Source organism: Antechinus flavipes, chromosome 1 (assembly GCF_016432865.1).
Source record: "Antechinus flavipes isolate AdamAnt ecotype Samford, QLD, Australia chromosome 1, AdamAnt_v2, whole genome shotgun sequence".
Classification (NCBI taxonomy): Eukaryota; Metazoa; Chordata; class Mammalia; order Dasyuromorphia; family Dasyuridae; genus Antechinus; species Antechinus flavipes.
The window spans coordinates 693,006,657-693,029,322 of record NC_067398.1 but is presented as its reverse complement, the minus strand read 5'-3'; the positions used below and the strand labels follow the sequence as shown (position 1 = coordinate 693,029,322).

Here is a 22,666-nt window from a genome sequence, read left to right as displayed (position 1 = left end):
GAGCCTGGAGATCATCCCACTCCTGGCCAAAGACCTGGAAGGGGGAGGCGCCGGCTCAGGGTCACCTTGGGGAATGGCCGAGATGGCGGAAGGGCTCCTAGCCTCCTGCCCAGGGCTCTTCCCATCACGGCCTTTTCCAGGCTAACAAAGCTTCGCGACTCTGGGAAGGGGGGGATGGGAGGGGGCCGGTGACCACCCCTTGGGAGGGCCAGACTGACAGAGAAACAAAGGGGCTTGGAGGAACGGGGCTGACTTTAACAGAGGCTGGTTTCTACAGAAGTGAGACTGGGCTTACTCTGCTTGGCCCCGGGGCAAGGAACTGCCAGCAGTGCCCGCAGGCTGCAGAGGCGGTTTTAGGATCCGTGGAAAGCCAGAGGGGAGGGAACAAGCCGTTACTAAGCCCCCACAGTGCCGGCGTTGTGCTGAGTGCGTTACAAATACTGGGTCCTCACAACCTCGTTGGGTCCTCCAATACTGTCGGATTCTCACCACAACTCAGAGATGTAGGTGCTGTTATTATCTCTATTTTATGGATGAGGAAACTGAGGCAGAGGCTAAAGGACCTGCCCAGGGTCACATGGCTGAGTAATGATCAAGTTTTCCTGAACCAAGACAGTCCTCTCTCCATCTGGAGGACAGCCGCCCATCTGCCGCGGAAGAAAAATCTTGCTAACGAGAGACCTGTTGCAAATACAGGTTTTGTGGATCCCTATGTGGTTGGGGTGAGTTTCTGCCTCCCAGAACCCCGGTTTCCTCATCTGTACAACGACACCACCGAGGTCCCTTCTAGGTCTCAAACCAATGGCCTTCTGGAAGGGCTGTGGGCTTGTGGTCCAAGTACATGATGGTTTCTGAGGCCCCCTCCGGCTCTGAAGCCCGTGGCCCATCCCAGTGGGGGGAGAGGAGGAAGATGGACTGGAACAGTCTGGGGCCCCGCCCCCCAACCCAGAGGCTCACCTCAGCTACGCTGAGCTGCTCCACGTTGCTGGTTTCAGGGTATTCGTTGGCTACTGGCTCAGGGTACAGATTGTCTGCAACAAAAAAAAAGCCCCCAATGTGACCCGGGAGACTCGAGTACATCTGTGTGTTGGGGTGGGGGGCCGGGTCCCAACGTTCCTGTACCTCCTGGCCCCGCCCCCCGCCCTTGGCAACCTCAGCCCCAGGGTGGCAGAGCCACCAGTGGCCCAGTCATACCAAGGGATGTCGGACTTGTGACCTCATGCAGCTCTGCCCATGGGGGAGCAGTGATCACAGGCGCTGGAACAAAAACAGAACCGAGAGAGACACAGAGACAGAGACAGAGACAGAGACAAACAGAGAGACAGAGACATAGAGAGAGAGAGGGAGACAGACAGATGGAAAGAAAGACAGAGAGAAGCAGGTAGAGAGGAAAGGAGAGAAGAAGAAAGGACAGATAGAGATAGAGAATGAGAGAGAAAAAGAAAGAAAAAGAGAAGAAAGGAGGGAGGGAAGGACAGAGAGAGAAACAAAGAGAATAAGAGAGAGAGAATCAAAGCAAGAGCAAGAGAGAGAGAGAGCAAAAGAGAGAGAGAGCGAGAGCAAGAGAGAATGAGAGCAAGAGCGAGAGAGTGAGAGCAAGAGAGCGAGAGCAAGAGCAAGAGAGCAAGAGCAAGAGTGAGAGCATGAAAGCAAGAGTGAAAATGAGAGAGAAAGTGAGAAAGAATGAGAGTAAGAGAGAGAGAGCAAGAGTGAGAGAGCGAGAGCAAGAGAGCGAGAATGAGAGAGAAAGTGAGAGAGAAAGAAAGAGAGTAAGAGAGAGAGAATCAAAGCAAGAGCAAGAGAGTAAGAGCAAGAGCGAGAGTGAGAATGAGAGAGAAAGAATGAGAGTAAGAGAGAGAGAACGAGAGCGAGAGAGCAAAAGCAAGAGAGCGAGAGCAAGAGCGAGAATGAGAGAGAAAGAATGTGAGAGAGAGAGAGAGCGAGAGAGAGAGCAAGAGAGAGAGAGAGATGGAGATGTGGATTCTGGCCCAGCTTCTGCCATCTCCCCTCACCACCCAAACTGAAGGCAGAGGGCACATCTGTTCTTTACCATCTGGTTCGGGGGTTTCGATCTTGTCCATAAGGTCATCGGAGCTCCATTTGGTGATTTCCTTGGGGAATGACTCCTCATTGTCAGACAGGTCCTCTGGAGGGGGAAGAAGGGGAGAGAGAGAGAAGGGACAGGCTGCATTTATGGCCCACTCAGATCTGCTGTGCCATGACTGAGGTGGTCTGGATGTGAACCTGATATGAGGGTGGGGCCCCCCCAGAGGGCTTTGAGATTTCTAACTCAGGACCACCTTCCCCTCCCCCACAAGATCCCAGGCCATACCAAACCTATCACTCCACGCACAGAGGACTTTTCTTTGGAATAAAAGAAACCTTTTTAGCCTGGCACACAATCACAGGTTTAGGGGAAGGAGAAGATGTGCTAAATGCTTGATATGTATTATCTCATTTGATTCTCCCAACCACCTTGGGAAGTAGGGATTGTTACTATCCTCATTTTACAGATGAGGACCCCTGAGGCACACGGGGTTAAGTGACTTGCCCAGGGTCACAGAGTTAGTAAGTATCCACAGCTGGATTTGAATTCGGGTATTCTAAAGCTCTACTCTGTAATTGGGCACCAATCTGCCATAAAGTTTGACGTAACTTAACATTAACCTATTTCCAATCCACTTCTACTGTGGAGAGAAAAACATCCAAGCCAGCACAGTCTCCCCTGTGCCCTCCGACATGACTCACTGCCTTGAGATTTCAGTGAACACGTACAGCAATCGTGAACAAGGTAAAAAGGCCTAAAAATAGAACTTGGGTTATCCAAATTCCCAAATTGAGCAATCAGCGACGACATCTCCATCTTCCTCCTCCACGACCATCTCAGAGGAATCTCTGGGGTTCCTCCCACAGATCCTGAATCCGCACTGAACAGGCTAGAAGTGGGGCTGATCCTAGACTAATAGTTTCCAGAGGTAGAGAAAGGATATAACTGCTAGGTCTGTATCCCAAAAGAGATTTTAAAAAACAAACAAACAAAAAGAAAAGGACTTCTAGGTACCAAAATATGAACAGCGGCTCTTTTCTGGAGGCAAAAAATTGGAAATGGAGGGGATGACCATCAGCTGGGGAATGGCTGAACAAAATAGAGCACGAGGTTGTGGCGGAGTACTCGTGCTATAAGAAATGGCGAGCAGGAAAACCGAGAAAGACTCCCAGGAGCTGATACAAAGCGAAATGTACTGGGACCAGAGTAAGAGCATTATATAGCAAGGTAATCAGCTGTGAATGACTTAGCTATTCTCAGCAACACAATGATCCAAGACTACTCTGAAGGCTTAGGGTGAAAAATACTATCCATACCAGAGAAAGAACAGATGGTAACTGAATATGGACGAAACATAACCAAAGAAAAGAAAAAAAGAAGAAAAGGAGGGATTGTCCTTAAGCGAAGGATACCCCAATCATCACAGGGGTGGGGAAGGCAGAGTACTTTCGGGTTATAACTCTTTATCCATTCAGCTGATGAAAGGCCCCTCTCCCTACCCCACTTTCTAATCTTCCCAAGGGGTTTTCAAAAAGGCTTTGGAGAGAAATATTATTTCTTAACATTTCTATAGATACTACAGAAGGAGATTTTCAGGACAGTTCCCCATAAGAGTGTGTGTGCATGTGTGTGTGTGCGCGCGCGTGCGTGTGTTTATAAAGTTAAGTAATTCAGGAGGATACTAGCTTAGTATACAAAGTGGAGTTCACTGATTTTTAATGGAAGCTGGGAATCCTGGCAGAGAGAGGAAGAGAATTCTGATCAGGAAGTAACTATCTATGAAGCCCAAGAGACTGGACAACAGAGATACAGAAAGAGGGAAGAACAGTCCCTGCCCTCAGGGAGCTTCTGGTTTAATGAGGAGCATGAAAAATAGTCCTTGTAAAAACCAAAGCAAGAGCTAAAACATTGTTCCTGGTAGGGCCGTCTGGTAGGATGATCAGGTTTGCTAAGGTAGTGCAATGGTAAAATGCTGCAGTCAGAAAGACCTGAGTTCAAATCTAGCCTCAGATACTTTCTTTCTTTTTTCCTTTTCTTTTCTTTCTTTTCTTTCTCTCTCTCTCTCTCTCTCTCTCTCTCTCTCTCTCTCTCTCTCTCTCTCTCTTTTTTTTTTTTTTTTTGCTGAGGCAATTGGGGTTAAGTGACTTGTCCAGGGTCAGATACCTTTAAAAAATTGTTTATTTTAATACACATTGCTTTATGAAACATGTTGGGAGAGAAAAATCAGAGCAAAAGGGAAAAGCCATGGGAGAGATGAAAACAAAAACAAAAATAAAAAAGAAATGACCATAGCATGTGTTGATTTACATTCAGTCTCTTTAGTTCTTTTTCTGGATGCAGATGCATTTTCTGTCCAAAGCCTATTGGGATTGCCCTGAATCACTGAACCACTGAGAAGAACTGAGTCTTTCATAGTTGATCATCACACGTTCTTGCTGTTACTGTGTACAAGTACTCCTGGTTCTTCTGCTTGTTTGGTTCAGCATCAATTCATATAAATCTTTCTAGGCTTTTCGAAGACCAACTTGTTCACCATTTTTTATAGAACAACAATATTCCATTACCTTCATGTACCACAACTCATTCAGCCATTCCCCAACTGATGAGCATCTACTCCCTTTCCAATTCATTGCTACCACAGAAAGAGCCGCTACAAACATTTGTGCACAGGCGGGGTCTTTTTCCCTCCTTTATGATTTCCTTGGGATACAGACACAGTAGTGACACTGCCGGAGCCTCAGATACTTCTTAGCTGTGTGACTGCCTAAGCAACATTTAACCTCTCTCTTCTCAATTTCCTCAATTTTATAATTCTTTCCCCTACCTTCCAGGACTGTTGAAAGGATCAAATAAGATAATATCTGTAGAGTACAAATGCATAAAGTGTCATATCAATGCTAGCTATTATTATTACAAAGGCAGGAAAGATAGGTTAGAACCAGATTGTGAATGACTTTAAATACTACTACTAGAGATTCTTGAACAATAACAGCTGGCATTCGTAATAGGTTATCAGGTGGCCCAGTAGATAGAGAGCTGGGTCCGGAGTCAGCAAGATCTGAACTCAAATTCAACCTTGGACACTTACTAGCTGTGTGACTCTGGACCAGTCACTTAACCTTGTTTACCTCAGCTTCTTCATAGGTCACATGAGCTGAAGAAGAAAATGGCAAATTACTTCAGTTATCTTTGCCAAGAAAACCCCCAAAATGGGATCTCAGAGAGCGGGCCGTGATTGAAATGACCAAACAACAAGAAGCATTTATAATACAGCGCTCTAAGGTTCGTAAAGTGTTCTTTACAAATAAACATTCTCTCTTTGCTCCTCACAAGATCCCTGGAAAGGGATCATGATGATCATCGGGCCTTCCAAACTCGGGGCCCAACACTCCTCCCGCTGCCCTGCTCGTTGTTCTTCAAGAACAATCTCCCCTGCTGCACTTATAGAGAAATCGCTTTGGTGGCTGACGGGGACGGCCGGGCTGGGAGGGCTTAGGGACGCAGCCAGCTTCTCGTCAAGGCAAATGATGTGGTTACACGAATGCAAAGTCACGCCATTGCAAGTTACCATTAGGCAGTGACATCATTACAGTCATGTCAAATTTAGTGATGGCTTCCAGCCCAATGGAAATTCTGAGCTACTACCTTGGACCTAGCTGTCATCCAAGGGGAAGGCCCGATTCCCAACACAACACTGGGACTTTCCAATAGATCTCTTCAGAGTCCCTGAGTCACCAGCCTCGATGGATGACTTTTCTGCAGTGCTCAGAGGAAGAGCCAGTCAGCTAAGGGGGGAAAAGTGGAGGCAGGATAGGGAAATCTCCCCCTAATCTGTTCCCCTTCTGCTCTGGAGGGGAGTAGTCAAGTAAAGAGAGCCAAGTTCTGGTCCCCTGACCTGGTGGTATGTACCAGGAGACCTCATGGGTCCAAATCACTTTGCCTAAATATATTTGGTTAAAGGCAATTTGCTTAAAATCCAACATTATGAAATGAAAAATCTCAGGTGGAGCAGGATGGGTGGGGTGAGTGTGTGCGCCTCCAAACCTGAGACATGAAGCACGCCATCCTATTTCCCTCCAAGACCAGGGGACCAAGCTAAAAGAGCTCTCCGGGGCACCCGACTCTCATGTTCAAAACACATTTCCTGCCAATTGTGCAAGTGCAGGCCCCATTGTCCTTCCCCTTGACTAGTACAATGGCCTCCTAATTGATCTCCTTGCCTCGGGTCTCAGCTAAGAAAGTCACCTTCCTAAAGCACTTGATCTAAAGATCTGACTGAGTCACTCTCAAGAAACTCCATAGAAACCCTATCAAACTGTGCATTCCCTTTGATCCAGCAGTGTCTCTCCTGGGTCTGTATCCCAAAGAGATCATTAAAGAAGGAAAAGGACCCACATGCGCAAGAATTGTTTGTGGCGGCTCTCTCTGTAGTGGCCAGAAACTGGAAACTGAGTGGCTGCCCATCAACTGCGGATGGCTGAATAAAAGTTGTGGGATCTTACTGTTCTGTAAGAAACGATCAACAATCAAAGGATATGAACAGACAATTTTCAGAGGATGAGATTGAAACTATTACCACTCATATGAAAGAGTGTTCCAAATCATTATTGATCAGAGAAATGCAAATTAAGACAACCCTGAGATACCACTACACACCTGTCAGATTGGCTAAGATGACAGGAAAAAATAATGATGAATGTTGGAGGGGATGTGGGAAAACTGGGACACTAATGCATTGTTGGTGGAGTTGTGAACGAATCCAACCATTCTGGAGAGCAATCTGGAATTATGCCCAAAAAATTATCAAATTGTGCATACCTTTGATCCAGCAGTGTTTCTATTGGGCTTATATCCCAAAGAAATACTAAAGAAGGGAAAGGGACCTGTATGTGCCAAAATGTTTGTGGCAGCCCTGTTTGTAGTGGCTAGAAACTGGAAAATGAATGGATGCCCATCAATTGGAGAATGGCTGGGTAAATTGTGGTATATGAATGTTATGGAATATTATTGTTCTGTAAGAAATGACCATCAGGATGAATACAGAGAGGACTGGCGAGACTTACATGAACTGATGCTAAGTGAAATGAGCAGAACCAGGAGATCATTATACACTTCGACAACGATATTGTATGAGGACATATTTTGATGGAAGTGGATTTCTTTGACAAAGAGACCTGAGTTTCAATTGATAAATGACGGACAAAAGCAGCTACACCCAAAGAAAGAACACTGGGAAACGAATGTAAACTATCTGCATTTTTGTTTTTCTTCCCGGATTATTTATACCTTCTGAATCCAATTCTCCCTACGCAACAAGAGAACTGTTCGGTTCTGCAAACATATATTGTATCTAGGATATACTGCAACATATCCAACATATAAAGGACTGCTTGCCATCTAGGGGAGGGGGTGGAGGGAGGGAGGGGGAAAAAATCGGAACAGAAACGAGTGTCAATATAATGTAATTATTAAATAAAAAATTAAAAAAAAAAAAAAAAAAGAAACGATCAACAAGATGATTTCAGAGAGACCTGGAGAGACTGACAGGAACTGATGCTAAGTGAAGTAAGCAGAAATAGGAGAACATGTGGAATTGTATAGATGAACAATTCCAATAGACTTGGGAGAGAAAATGGCATCTGCATTGAGAGAGAGAACAATGCAGATCTGAACGCAGATCAAAGCATCCTATTTTCTTTCTTTTTTTCTTTTAAAGCGTTTTATTTTCAAAACATATGCAGATAATTTTTCAACACTGACCTTGTGTTCCAAATTTTCTCCCTCTTCTTCCACTCCCTCTCCTAGATGGCAAGTAATCCAATATATGTTAAGCATGTTAAAAATATGTTAAATCCAATTTATGTATATTTATGCAATTATCTCACTGCACAAGAAAAATCTGATCAAAAAGGACAGAAATGAGAAAGAAAACAAAATGCAAGCAAACAACAACAAAAAGAGTGAAAATGCTACGCTATGATCCACATTCAGTCCCCACAATCCTCTCTCTGGGTATAGATGGCTCTCTTCATCACAAGATCATTGGAACTGGCCGGAATCATCTCATTGTTGAAGAGAGTCATCTCCATCAGAATTAATCATTGTATAGTCTTGTTGTTGCTGTGTGTAATGATCTCCTGGTTCTGCTCTCACTTAGCATCAGTTCATGTAAGTCTCTCCAGGCCTTTCTGAAATCCTCCTGTTGGTCATTTCTTACCGAACAATAATATTCCATAACATTCATATACCACAATTTGTTCAGCCATTCTCCAACTGATGGGCATCTACTCAGTTTCCAGTTTCTGGCCACTACAAAGAGGGCTGCCACAACATTTTTGCACATGGGGGTCCCTTTCCCTCCTTTAAGATCTCTTTGGGATACAGACCCAGTAGAGACGCTGCTGGATCAAAGGGTTTGTACAGTTTTACAGCCCTTTGGGCATAGTTCCAAATTGCCCTCCAGAATGATTGAATCAGTTCACAGAATCACTCTACCAACAATGTATTAGTGTCCCAGTTAATTCCTCCAACATTCATCATCATCTTTTCCTGTCACCTTAGCCAATCTGACAGGTGTATAGTAGAATCTCAGAGTTGCCTTATTTTGCATTTTTCTGATCAATAGTGATTTAAAGCACCTTTTCATAAGACTGAAAATAGTTTCAATTTCTTCGTCTGAAAATTGTCTGTTCATATCTTTTGACCATTTATCAGTTGGAAATGGCAAAACAGCCTATTTTCACTTTTTTTGTTTTTTCTCTCTTGTGGTCTTTTCCCTTTTGTTCTGATTTTTCTTTTCCAACACGACTAGTAGTTTAACCTATATCAGACTGCTTGCTGTCTTGCAGAGGGGGTTGGTAAGGGAAAAGAAAGAAAAATAATTGGAACTTAAAATCTTGCAAAAACACTATCTTTACATATGATTGGAAAAATAAAATACTATTGAGGGGAAAAAAATCCACTGGTTTCCTATTACCTTTGGGATCAAAAACAAATTTCCTGTGTTGGTTGTTTAAAAATTCTTTACATTTTGGCTCCATTTTACCTAGCAAGACTTATTATATATTACTTTCACTGAGGCACAAAACTTATTTGCAGGATCTTTTCAAAGTGGCGACGGAAAGACCTCAGTCTAACTTTTACACCAAAAAGAATCCCTACTCTAGCATGAAGGTAGCCAGGTGGCTGGAGTCAAGAAAACCCGAGTTCAAATCCAGACTTCTTAGCGGTGTGACACTGGAAAAGTCACTTCGTCCTGTTTGCCTCAGTTTCCTCATCTGTAAAATGAGCCGGAGTTGGAAATGGAAACCAGTATTTTTGCCAAGAAAACCCCAAATGGGGTCACAAAGTTGGACATGAATGAACAACAATATCATCACTAGCATATCTGACCGATGGTCAACTAGCCACCTTGTCTAGAGTAGAACAAACTGTTCTATGGGCTGGTCCCTGCGTGTAACGCTCCATCTCCCACCTCTGAGCCTTTGCCCAGGTTATCCTTTTGGAACACTCTCCATTCTTCATCTCAGCCTGTTGGTGGCTGAGCTGTGGTGGCCACATGGAAGGGAACAAGTTTCATCCCACCACTGTGCATCAGTGTACAATCAGAGGGGCATCTGGTTACCCTGCTCTAGAAGGCAAGTTCCCGGAGGCTGTCTTTTACTTTATCTCTGTATTCTCTAAGCCCTTGGGGACAGATGCTTCATTGAATTTAGTTGCTATTCCCAGATTTGAAGTTCCAACCTCCAGCTCGTGATCCAGTGACCAAGCCACATCTCCCAAGGTCAAGACAGGTTTAACAAACAGCTCAGAAGACAGAATGACCCCCTCCTGAGCCCCCTCCACCCAGGTAGAGCCAGGGTGAGGTTGGTCAGGAAAGTCCCAGGGCCTTGGAGGAGAAAATACACTTGCCTTCCTTTACTGGGACAAACTTGGCTCCCGGGTCCAAGGCTATGCAGATGGGCCCATTACTACTGTGGGTGTGGTGGAAAGGAATGAGTTGCCTTGTTCATCCGTAGGAGTGGCTCCCAGTGCCAGAGTGCTGATTTCTGTCACCCTTCCTCCCCAGGGCCACTTTTAGTCCGGGACCTTTGACCAGAGAGTTTTCCTTCTACTATGACCCCACCTAAGAATGATCCTGGGTAATACTACAGCTACACCCAGCGAAAGAACACTGGGAAAGGCGTGCGGACCACAACATAGCATTCCCACGCTTTCTGTTATTATTCGCTTGCTTTTTGTTTTTCTTCCCAGGTTATTTTTTACCTTCTTTCTAAATCCGATTGTGTAGCAAGACAACTGTATAAATATGTACACATATATTGTATTTAACATATTTAACATGTATGGGACTGCCTGCCATTTAGGGGAGGGGGCGGGAGGAGGGAAGTTGGAACAGAAGTTTTGCAAGGGTCAATGTTGAAAAATTACCCACGCATATGTTTTGTCAATTAAAAAGCTTTAATAATAATAATAAAAAAGAATGATCCTGGGTGGTTAAGGGCCAGAGGCTTTCTTGGACAAGGACAAGGAGGTCCAGTAGGGCTGGGAGCATGAGCCATCATTAGTTTTGAGCTTTGGGATCCACTCTGGAGATTGGTGCCCCTCCCCATCCTCACTCGTCTCCTCAGCCTTGCCACAACCCTCCCCATTCCAATCTATCCCTATGTGGCTGCCAATGTTCCACTGTCATCTGAGTGGGTTACTCATGACCTCATTCAGGCAGGGTCTTCCTGCAAAAAATTATTCATTGTGAGGAGGGCAGGAGGGGGTCCGAGTCTGATCCCTCCCTCTTCCAACTGATGGCCCTTGAAACGCTGAAAGCACCTGTCGGCAGTCCGAAGGGTCCCATTCTCCAGGGCAAGCATCTCCGCTTCCTTCTTTGATCTTTGATCCAATCTGATCTTTGATCAGGGAATGCTTCTAGTTCTTCACTGGTTCTGGCTCCCTTCCGTCCACAGCCCACTTGACCGGAGTCTTAGCTGGTTAGCAGGCTGCCCAGAGGCTAGTGGGCAGTTGTCTCCCATCCCACCCCATCCTTTATCAGATAAGTTCTATGGTTAAAATAATTCTCTGTGGACTTTCCCCAGCACCTAGGCCAATTCTCTGTACACAGCAGGTGCTTAATAAATGACTGTCATACATCACTGATAGGGAGATATATTTCTGCATGATTTCACACGTATAACTGATATCACAACACCTTGTCTTCTCAATGAAAGAAGGGCAGGAAAGAAAGAATTAAAAATCTTTTTAAAAAGGAACATTATAAATAAATAATAAAGGTGTTTTAAAAAATGAAATGTTACTGAATAAATGCACCGGGGGCAAAGGAATGGAGAAAAGGGGCCACATTAGGCCTGCAATGAAACTAGACTAATAAATTATTGAGGTGCTGAGCTGGGAAGGTAAAGAGGTTGGCTGCATCTTGAAAGTTAGAAATAATGCACTGAACGAAAGCTGCCGGATAACAAAGATCACGTCATTTTTATGACTCGTATGCCCAAGTGCCCATTATAATGCTCAGCATACAGTAGGTGTTTAATGAATACTTAATTGATTGATTTTTGTGAAATAAATACTTAATTGATTGTGATTTTGTGAAAACACAGGACTGAAAGGGAGGAAGAGGGACCTCTTATGGCTAAATAAATGACTATTCTATAGGAAATGATGAATATGATAAATACTGAGAAGCATAGGAAGAGTACAATGAACCGATGTAGAAGGAAATGATAAAAGATGATAATCACAAGGTAAATAAAAAAGAGTAAAAACAATAAACACTGAAAACTGAATGCTGCAAAGCTTGACCCCCAAGGAGAAGACGAGAGACGACCTCGCGTTCTACCCGCTAAGCCGCCAGGCCCTGCCAGAACCCATCTGCTGTGTGCTCAGTTCGGGGGGCTGAAAGGACACTATCGGGCCAGAGTGGGCCAGTGAACGGTCTACAGAGTCAATTAAAGAAATTGAGCAAGTGTAGGAAGGAGAAGAGAAAGGAGAGCTCCGTAAGGGATTGGAGAAGCCGACCCATGGAAGATATAATAATGGGCTCATTCTGCTGCTTCCTTTGCCAGCAGGAGTCAAGGCTGCAGGGCAGAATAAGGCTCTTCCAAAGGGACGAGGGCTGTCTCAGGAGGAGGGCAGTTCTCCTCCACCCGGAAGGCCGGCTGACCCCCTGCTGGGTGCTTACGTTAAGCGGGAAGGTGATTCTTCGGGTATAGGCCGTATTGATGGCCCGAGGTCCCCGGAGACTGCCTCCCTTACAGGTATTTAAAGCACCTTCCAGCTCTGAGTATGAATAATTGAGAGCGACATGTAAACAAACCCAACCACGATCCCCTAGTAGAGATGCCCCAGAACTGGAGCTGACTCCCAAAAGGTCGCTGCTAACTTCTCTCACAGGGTCTGGGTGTTCATAAAGCCATTGATGGGGCTGAGAGGCTCTGTTTCCGATAAACGTGGCAAACAGCAGGCGGAGGCAGGGGGACCAGGCGGCTGGGGACGCCCCTGGGGACTTCAGCCGGTTCTGACAGTGTGGGGTGCTGGTGAACATCCTGTCAGTGTGGCAGTACCAGGCTTGCGGTGCTAGAACAGAAGCGGCACCCGCAGCTGGAGGATCCTGGTCGGGATTTAAAACCCACCCTCCTCCGCTTGCCCGATCACCAGCCAGCAAGGCTTCCTGCATCCCGAGCTCCAGTGGCCGTACGGGGTACCAAACACCCCTGCCCCAGCTCTGTGCCCTCCCTCAGCCGCCCGGCCTCTGTGCCTCCTTCGTCTAACCCAGTGGTTCTCAAAGTCTGGTCCAGAGCATCCTGGGAAAGGAAATCCTTTCAGGGAGTCTACAAATTCATAATTGGTTTTTATTTTTAATGTGATCAATATCTATTGACCACTGGTCTAACCCTTTGTTGGTGTTGGGTCATTTCTGCTGACTCTCCGTGATCCCACTTGGGGGTTTCTTGGCAGAGATACCGCCCTCTCCAGCATGTTGGACAGATGAGGAAACTGAGGCAAGCAGGGTTAAATGACTTGCCCACAACCACCCAGCTAGGAGGTGTTTTGTTGTTGTTGTTGTTGTTTTTAAAATAATTATAACTTTTTATTGACAGAACCCATGCCAGGGTAATTTTTTACAACATTATCCCTTGCACTCGCTTCTGTTCTGATTTTCCCCCTCCCTCCCTCTCTCCACCCCCTCCCCCAGATGGCAAGCAGTCCTTTACATGTTGAATAGGTTACAGTATATGCTGGATACAATATACGTGTGCAGAACCAAACAGTTCTCTTGTTGCACAGGGAGAATTGGATTCAGAAGGTAAAAATAATCCAGGAAGAAAAACAAGAATGCAGTTTGCACTCATTTAGGGGGTGTTTTTCATCTGATCTTTCTCGACCTTCCACACTCAGCTTTGGAATCAGCTTCTGCACAAGGCATTTCTAGGTCTCCCCCATTTACTCTGCATATATTTTATACATACTTAACTGAGAACTGTTTCCCCCCTTTCACCGTCATTCTTTGAGGGCAGGAAATATTCAATTTTTGCCCTTGTTTCCTGGGGATTTAGCACACAGGGAGGCTCCACACAGCTGAACTGCTGAGCAGCCTGGCTTCTTTCTGTTGTCCCCCCCTTGCTCCCCAAATTCCCTCCTCATTTTGGAGATTTTTCTAGGCTAAGCGAGCGTGTGGCCTTCTCTGATGGCTCCCAAGCTCTCAAAGGGAAGAGACTGTTTTACACTTGCCTCTGTCCCCAGCACCCAGCACAGAGCTAGGCACAGAAAAGAGGGGCTGATCGACTTTTAGAATGTAAGGGTGACCAAGTGCTTTCTTCACAACAGCCTCATCAGGTTTGTCATAAGATCATAGTGGATCTCAGACTCAGAACTACAAGGGACCTTGGATATCATGCACCCGCCTCGAAGTCAGGAGGGCCTGAGTTCAAATCTGGCCTCAGTCACTTAACATTTCTTGGCTGTGTGACCCTGGGCAAGTTACTTAACCTCAATTACCTCAGGGGAAAAAAAAAGAAAAGAAAAGAAAAAAGAAAAGAGACCCAGATAGGAGAAATAAATTTAGGGCTTTCTCATGGCATGTAGAGGATTCAATGGACTTCTGAGTCAGGAAGATCTGAGTTTAAATTGTACTGCAGACACTTCCTCGCTGAGTGACCATAGGCAAGACGCTTCACGATTGGCCATAGTCTCCTCATCTGTAAAATGAGCCAGAGAAGGAGATGGAGAAAATACTCCAACATCCTCGCCAAATGGGGTCACAAGGAGTCGGACATTGCTGAAGCCATCGAACAACAAGAAATGGGTCTAACAGCGGCCTCACCCCCCGGGGCTGCTGTGAAGGCTCATGTATTTGGTCTAGTGCTGGGCACACAGCAGACCCCTGTCTTTATGGCCCTTTATGCCCTCCCTGACCGCAGATGGACGACCATCTGGCTGCCGCAGCCTCCTTCCCCACAGTGCAGATCTGGAACCCTCGGGTTCCAAATTGATTCAAGTAAAATAAAATCCCAAATTTGTGGCAACAAAGGATCAGTGTCTGCCTTGGGAGCCGCGAGACCCCGCTTTCTCCTTGGCCCCAAACTCCCAGAGGCTCGCTCTTGGCTCCCTCTCCAGCCGGAGGCCTTCTTTAGAGTTCCGGAATAAAAGGGGATGGCAGGAAGAGCCAGAGTCTCCTTCTGAAGGAGAGGGGACGCAGCCCTGTACACTGACTGGAGCACTGACCTGGGCCAGACAGCGAATGCCGCCCTGCCCTCCCCCCCCCCAAAAAAAAAACCAAGTCAATATAAATCCACACCTTCCCAGAAAGCTCGGCGTAATGGCCGCTTTCGACTGGCCTTTCCCCCGGCTTATGCTGAATTTACTTAGGCTGTATTTTGTATTTCTGTATCTGCCACTTCTATTTTGTATCCACCACTTAAATTTTATACCCACCACTCATATACGCATCCCCAACTCCTTAAAGGATTTAAACTCCTTAAAGGCAGGGATGAGCTCACTTTTTATCTTTATATCTCAAGCACTTTGCACAGCGCCTGGTACACAGTAGGTGCTTAACAGTTGCTGACAATGAAATCTACCTTGGCCCCTGAATCAGGGCAACATCTGCCAGAGTCTAGCTCTCCCCACTGCTTATGCTCCAAGGATCTCTGGGAAATATGGGAAGCCCCTGCACTCCGTCCCAGAATGTCTTGGTCCTCCCCCAGGGTGCCCGGCGGGCACGTACCGTGGGCATCGAAGAACTCTTCGTCTGAGCTGTCGTCCGAATCTCTGGCTATGCTCTGCATTCTCCACTCTGAGATGCTCTGGCAAGAAGGGCTCCCTGGAAGGAAAACCGCAGACTTATCCCAGAGTCTCAGGATCCCTGCCACAGGGAGGGCCGCCACGGGAGGAGCCCTTCCCCTCGGGAGCCTGTGGCACTACTGCAGCAGGAGAGCCTGAGGTTAAGTGGGCCATCAGAGTCTGGGAAAGAGCAGAGAGTGGCCGGGGGCTCGAGAATGGAGGCAGGGGGATGGAGCCGATGACCCGGAACGCTCGCCCTCTTTGTCTCAACCTCCTGGCCGCCTTCAGGTCTCAGCTAAAACCCCACCTTCTCCCCCTTCCCGGCTGCTGGTGCTCGTGCCCTCCTTCTTCTGTCTGCTCTGTACGTACCTTAGCTCCTTCTGCCAGGAGAGTGTCCGCTCCCTGAGGGCAGCAGGGACTGTTCTGGGCCCCCTTTGTATCCCCAGGGCACGGTAAATGGCCCTGGGTAAAGGCTTATACCATCTATGGACTAACTGACCAGACGGCCTGCTGGGGAAATCACCAGGTCCTTATCCGGACCCCCTGATATTAATCAGTTGTGGCCCCCACTCACAAACTCAATATCTGGATTTGCGAGAGAGCATTTCCAGCAGACTCAATCACGGAAGCGTCTCCTCCAGGGATACCCCCGAAGCTCTCCTGTTCTGAGCCCCCGAACGCCTATCCCGGAACAAGGGCGATGACCTTTGGGCAAAGAGGCTCCTAGGAGGGGGCGCGATGTGGAAGGAGCCAAGCTGGCTCCCCTAGCCTGCTGCCCCACGGATAGGGAGGGGAAGGGGACCCGGGTCTTAGTAGGTGTCAATCCCCCCAAGAAGGAAGGAGCCCACCCCTGGCTGGGCCCCATTTCTGGGTTGCAGCCCCCAAGTGCCGTGCTCCCTGAGAGCCATGAGGAGGGCACCCTCTGACCCACCTGCTTGGGCTAATAATGATGGTTGTTTTTTTAAATACGGTCTCTGGTTGCCCCTGCTCATCCCTCCTCTGCCCCACCCTTGGGGGAGCAGGATCAGACCCTATCCAGCAGCACCTTGGGGAGCTCTCTGGGGAGGGGGGACAAGCTCAGACCAGATGGAGCTGGAGCTCAAGGGCACAGATTGTACAATGCCCTGGACAGGTGTTTCTCATCACCCCCTGGAGCCTGCGCCAAGGTCAAGGGCACCCTGAGCCAGCTGTTTGGTTCCAGGCTGGGCCATCCTAATTGGATCATTTCCCAATCCCTCTTCCTGTCGGTGTGTCCCCGTGAGATCAGTTCCAACTTATCCCATATTGTGTGACTATTGGTTCCCCCATTAGACTGCGAGCTCCTTGGGGGCGGGGGGGGGGGCGGTTTTCCATCTTTCTTCCTATCCCAGAGCTTAGCATTGTGCCGGGCATACAGTAGGCATTTAATAAAGGCACGTTGTTGACAATGGCTTGGTCCGAGCGGGGAGCTGGTGCGCAGGGTCAGGGAGGAACTGGAATTATGGAGACCTGGAGATATGTAACACCCCAGGGAAGCCTGAATTTGGGGGCCTAAATGAGCAAGAGAGGGCCCGGAAGTCAGGAATCCGGAGCTGGTGGGGGCCCTGGATGAGAAGCCCCAGTCCAAGTGCCAGAGGGCCCGGCCTGGGTCACACAGGGATAAATGGACCAGATGGGGACACAGGGAGGCCCAAGGGGACCCGAGGCTTTTCCCGAAGGCTGGTGCTGGGATTCCCTGGACACCTGGAAATAACAGGAAAGCAAGGCCCAAGGTGCCACTGTAGGGGCAACTCCACCCACCGTAAGTAAATTAAACTGGGACTCCAGAATTAAACAATGAGAAATTTGGGGGGAAGAGGGATTTTTGAGCCTACAGAGGGTCCTTTATGGGAGCCCTTTAAAGAGTGAGAGCCCCAGTGCATTTCATAAATAGGAGTTATTCTTTTGTTGTTGTTGCTGAGGCAACTGGGGTTCAGTGACTTGCCCAGGGTCACACAGCCAGGAAGTGTTAAGCGTCTGAGGCCAGATCTGAACTCAGATCCTCCTGCCCCAGGGCTGGTGCTCTGCCCCCCGGGCTACCGCTGCCCCCCGGAACACGCTTATTACATAAAAAAGGCCGGCCGGAGCCCCAGCCGCCAGCCCGCGCAGAGGGGTGGGGAAGGCCTCTCACCTCCTCGCTTGGATGACCGGGAAGACTTGGAAGACGTGGACCACTGCTTCGTTAGGCCTCTCCCCTTGAGGGCCTCCCCATTAGTGCTGGGGGGCTCCGGGACCTCCCTCAGAGCGTTGTCTTCCTCCTTCTCCTCACTGGGGGGCTCCTGGGGCCCGTGCCCGTCACTGTCCATGTACTGGGCCATCTTGCGGGACAGCATCAGCTGGGCCTCCTTCTCCAGCTCCCGGATGTCCTCGATGGTCAGCCCGTACCACTCGTCCTGCCAGCACCAGGCCTGCCGGTGGGCCCTCACCATCACCTTCCGGAGACCTGGGCCAAGGGACCAGAGAGGGACAAGTTCAGTGAGGGGCCGCAGGCCGGCAGCTCAGCCTCCAAGGCCGCAGCATCCCCAGACCAACAGAGACCAGGCAGCGGGCCCCGGCGTGGGACAGACATGGCGCCCAGAATCCCTCCTCTGGCCTGTCTCTCAGGATCAATCCCTCCCTCTCTCCCTCCCTCCAAGGCCTGGATCTGCTACTGCCTCCCACAGGGTCTCTTCCAAGGCCTTACTGTGATTCATCCCTCCTCAAAATAGAATGAATAACCTTCATCTCTAGCTCACAGTCGGGGCAGGGGGTGAGGGAAGGGCACCTGCCACACAGTAGGTGCTTACTGAGGGCTTACTGTGTGGTAAAAACAAAAGGCGTCAATAAAGGCGAGGAGTTGCTTTTGTGTCTGTAACGCCAGTGCTTAGTACTCAGCAACTGCTTCATAAATGCGTTTCCATTCATTTAAAAAAACTCATCGACAGCCTTTGCTAATTATGTTTTGTCCTGTCAGTAATATGTAAACTTCTCAGCATAGATAACGAGGACAATTCTGGAAACAACAGGAAGAATTATTATTATTATTTTTAAAGCAAGCAATTAAACTGAAATTCAAGGTTTCATACAGAATCTTTTTTTTTTTGATGCTAAGGTTCAGGATATATATATATGTGTGTGTGTGTGTGTGTGTGTGTATTTATATTTATTATATATAATAATTTAATAATAATTTAAATATATGTATATAATATATAAATGTATATAATTTAAATATATAAATATATATATATAAATACACACATATATATACATACATATGTGTACACATATTTAAAGATTTCAAATAATATTACTATCAGTCCTATGAAAAATAACTTCCAATCTGTATTGTCCATCTAATTTTTAAAAAACTCTAAGCATCCTTGCCCACAGTCACACAGCTAGATAGCAAGGCTTGAGTAAAGGTTTCCCCAAACATCCTTCATGTTCCATCGGCAGCGCGCTCAGACAAGAGAGAGACGGGCACACTGGCCCTGCCCCCCCACGCACCTAACGTCTCAGGGAGCCCGACTCGCCCAAAGAGCAGCCGAGACCCCGTGGCGGAGGTCAGCGAGCCCGCGCAGAGAGCCTTACCCCCGAGGGCGGGGAGAGCTACTCGCGTGCAGACGAATGCCCCATAGGTGAAACCCTCAGAGAAGAAAAGCTCCTTGACCAGCAGTTAAGAACCAGCTGGACATGGAAGGGAATCGCCAGATCCTAAAGCTGGAAGAGACCATCTAGTCCCTAGTCCCGTCTGAACTCTGAGAGCAGCGGCTGGCGGCAAGGCGGCCTCGGCTGGGAGCTCTCGGGCGGGGCTCCCCATCTCACAAAGGGCAGAACCTCAGGATGCTCGTCCTCAGGGCCAAAACTTACTGCCCGCCCTCTGCCCTTGGCTCCAGGTCCAGAAGCAGAAGAGGATTCATCCAACATGCTTCAAAAGGGAATTCTGGGTGGCCTGTGGCGAGCCAGGAAGAGAACCCCTGCCCTCGAGGAGCTGACAGTCTTTACTAAGCATCCTCCAAATTCACCGAAGAGAGAACGGTGCCAGGGCCGGGCCAAGGACAAGGAGTGAGGCTGGACAGCGAGAGAGCTCTACAGGAAAGACTGGCAGTCACTTCTGGCAGTGCTCACTTTGGATTTCTGTGACTTCATCCCTTCGCCCTTGCTTGGGTACCTCCCCACCCCCCCATCCCTGACCCTTCTGCTTTCTTTCCCAGCACAGACTCTCAGCTCCATGAGGGCGGGGAGAGCCTTTGCCCACCTAGCACAAAAACTAGTAATTTTTTATGATTATTGACCAGACTAAGCGACAAACGGGAAGCTGGCGGGGGTTTGAGGATCAAATATGATCCTACACTATATAATCATCATGTAAATGCTGGCAACTCATTATTGATTTCCAATGAACAAACAGAGGCAGAGACTTGACTCCCCTTTGCTAATAAGAGGCAGCGCTCACAGGTACCACTGAAGGGATTCTCCTTTAGTTCATGTGACGCCATTCCTAGAGCCGGGAGGGACCACCTCTGAGAGCTTCTAGTCCAAATGGAGGCTCAGATTGGCCCCGGGTCCCAAAGGACAGGGTATGGCAGGACCGGGGAGTGAACTCGGGTCCCGGGCATCCAAATTCATGCCTCTTCACTGTGCTGGGCAGCCTGGAGGCTGGGGGATGGATGCTATGACCTTCAAGACTAGGTCCACCTCTGTCTTAAGCTGAAGACTGAATGATACATGTCTGCAGCCACCGTTCCTTCTGGGCTTGTGAGGGACCACTCATGCCTCCTTTTCTCCAAGGCACTATTGTCAGCAACCAGCCTCCTCAGAGCCCTCAGGCCTCAACCAGCCAGATTATTCACACCTGAGCATTCAGTCAGTGATCAAACCAAGGATCACAAATCACCCCTTAAAAGCCCCACCTTGACCCCGAGCTGGTGGGATTATTTCATCTCCGGAAGCAAGTGCCCCCCTCCCCAGTCTGCTCTGCCCCAATGCCTGGCACAGAGTGGGCACAAAGTGACTGCTTGTCAACTGACTGACTGGCAGGCTTATTTATGGCTTGGTAATTTGCCTTCCTTGGTCTCCACTTCAATGGATGCCTCCATTTCGGGACAGCTTCATTGAGATTTACCCTTGTCACTGCTTTGACCTGCTCCTGGTCTTGCCCTTGGGGCCCAGAGAAGAAGACCGATCTCTCATCAAACAATTCTTGGAATACTGGTCTCTGATCCAGGTCAAACACCCCTGTTCCTTCGGACAACTTTTCACCGGGCTGGCTGCGCTCCTCTGGAATATGCTGATTTATTCAAGTCCTTCCTAAAACGCAGCCCTTTTAACTGAACAGAACATTCCAGCTTGTCCCATCACTCATAAGTGGCGGAGAGTTACGTGAGCCGTCCTGGCTGCTGCCTCTCACTGATGACTCAGGCTCAGTAGAGCTGAGGGTCTGAAACCTCCAGATCTTCTTCAGATGAATTGCCCCTAGTAACTCCCTCATCCTTTTTAGATTCAATTTTATTTATACTTCTCCCCTTCCAAACACTCCCCTTCTCCCTCCTCCACTCACTGAGAAGGTAATAAAAAAGAAAACTCATTACAAATGGGTATAATCATGCAAAACAAATATCTGCATTAGCTGTGTTCCAAAAAAAAGAAGAAAATGCTTCACTCTGCATTCTGAAGCCCTTAGTTCTCTGCCTTTCTCCCTCAAATCTTATACTTACAAATTAGATTTTTTTTTATTCCAAGAGTGACTTTTCATCAATAACAGATATGAAAAAAAACAAAAAAAACAAATATGGAGTCAAAAGGTTGTAGAGCAAGAAGTGACCTCAAAGGGCATCGAAACTTTCCTGCACTATTCATCCATCACAAATGTATGTGGTGGGCAGAGCCAAGATGGCAGCAATCCAGCTGAATTCTAACATTCCCCTTTAAACAGGTTTAACTAACACCTCAAATCAGACTTTGAAGCAGCAGAGTCAGGAAAGGCCGGGCTGAGACGTCCTGCTGGCCTGAGAGAAGGAGGAGATGTCACCTGAGCGGGGGCCTGTCCAGGATACAGCACATGCAGTGCCAGCTCCGGTGCCAGCTCTGGATGGCAGCCTTGGAGGCAGCTGCAACAGTGGCAGCAGCTTCAGGAGCTCTCGGCCCAGAGATGGCAAGGGGGTCAGACAACCGACCAGATTACTGGGTACGGCTGGCACTGACGGACAGCTCCATTGCCCGTAGTCGTTCTGGGCTGCAGTTCCAAGGCAGGAGGTAGGCTAGCGTTGGTGGCTGCAGAGGGGCCAAGAGCTCAGACCGGGCGAGCAGGGCCCGCGTCTCCCCCGGATCTGGCCACCAGAATGACAGATGCTGGCAGGGATGTGGGAAAACAGGGTCACCAGTGCACGGTCGGGTGCTCTGTGATCTTCCCTCTCTGGAGAGCTATGGAACTATGCCAAAGGACTATTTAGCTGCAATATCAGTATTACTGTCGACTGCAAAACTAGTAATGCCGCCACCAAGTTTGTATGCTAAAGAAATAAAAAAGGGAAAAGGACCTAAATGCACCAAAAAATACTTATAGCGGCTCTCTGCGGTGGCAAAGGACTGGGAATAGAGGGGATGTGGCTGAAGAAGTTGTAGCAAGTGACTGTGATGGAACACCGTTGTGCCGTAAGAGATGACCAGGAAAACAGGGTCAGAAAAACACGGTCAGACATCGATAAACTAAGACAAGGAACTGGCAAGTCATTCTGCCCAGAACAGCGATGATGTAATGCTGACCAACTGTCAAAGACTTGGCTCCTCCGATCAATACAGTGATCCGAGGCAATTCCAAAGGACTCGTAATGAAAAAAGGCTCTCCACCTCCAGAGAGAGAACGAGGAGCTCTAAGTACAAAGATAATTTTTCTCATTTTGTCTGCTTTAAAAAAAAAAAAAAAACACATGACTAATATGGAAATAGGTTTTGAATGATTTCACTTGCCTAACTGATATCACATACCAGGGAGTATGGGAGTGGGTGGGAAGGAGAGAATTTGGAACTCAAAATGAAAATAAGTAAATAAATGATGAGTTGTTTTAATTGAAGAAATAACCTCTGTATAGTCTGTTCATTCTGCTCGCCTCTGGGAGGCACAAAGATAAATAAAATATGGTTCCTGCCCTCAAGGAGATTACAGTCTAGTAAAAGAAATAATCCGTATCATAGAAATGCTCTGCAGAAACCTCCTGAGACACTTCATTAGCTACGTGATCCTGGGCAAGTCACTTTCCTCATCTGTTAGAAAATAATTTCACTTTCTTTAAAATTATCAGTGTAATTTTATATGTAAAATCCTTA

General features: G+C 47.7%; 1 protein-coding gene across 11 annotated transcripts in view; it reads right to left on the bottom strand.

Moving 5' to 3' along the window:
* Positions 1-22,666, bottom strand: part of PITPNM2 (phosphatidylinositol transfer protein membrane associated 2) — a 265,745-nt gene that overhangs the window by 35,885 nt on the left and 207,194 nt on the right. For 7 of the 11 annotated variants that reach the window (XM_051972686.1, XM_051972682.1, XM_051972688.1 and 4 more), the window contains 5 exons: positions 17,490-17,801; positions 15,285-15,380; positions 2,051-2,146; positions 1,195-1,257; positions 958-1,031 (listed from right to left, as the gene is read on the bottom strand). In XM_051972686.1, coding sequence (XP_051828646.1) covers positions 958-1,031; positions 1,195-1,257; positions 2,051-2,146; positions 15,285-15,380; positions 17,490-17,801 — 641 coding nt within the window. The remainder of the gene's footprint in view (positions 1-957; positions 1,032-1,194; positions 1,258-2,050; positions 2,147-15,284; positions 15,381-17,489; positions 17,802-22,666) is intronic. The other 4 variants (XM_051972687.1, XM_051972690.1, XM_051972691.1 and 1 more) reach the window with 1 other exon arrangement.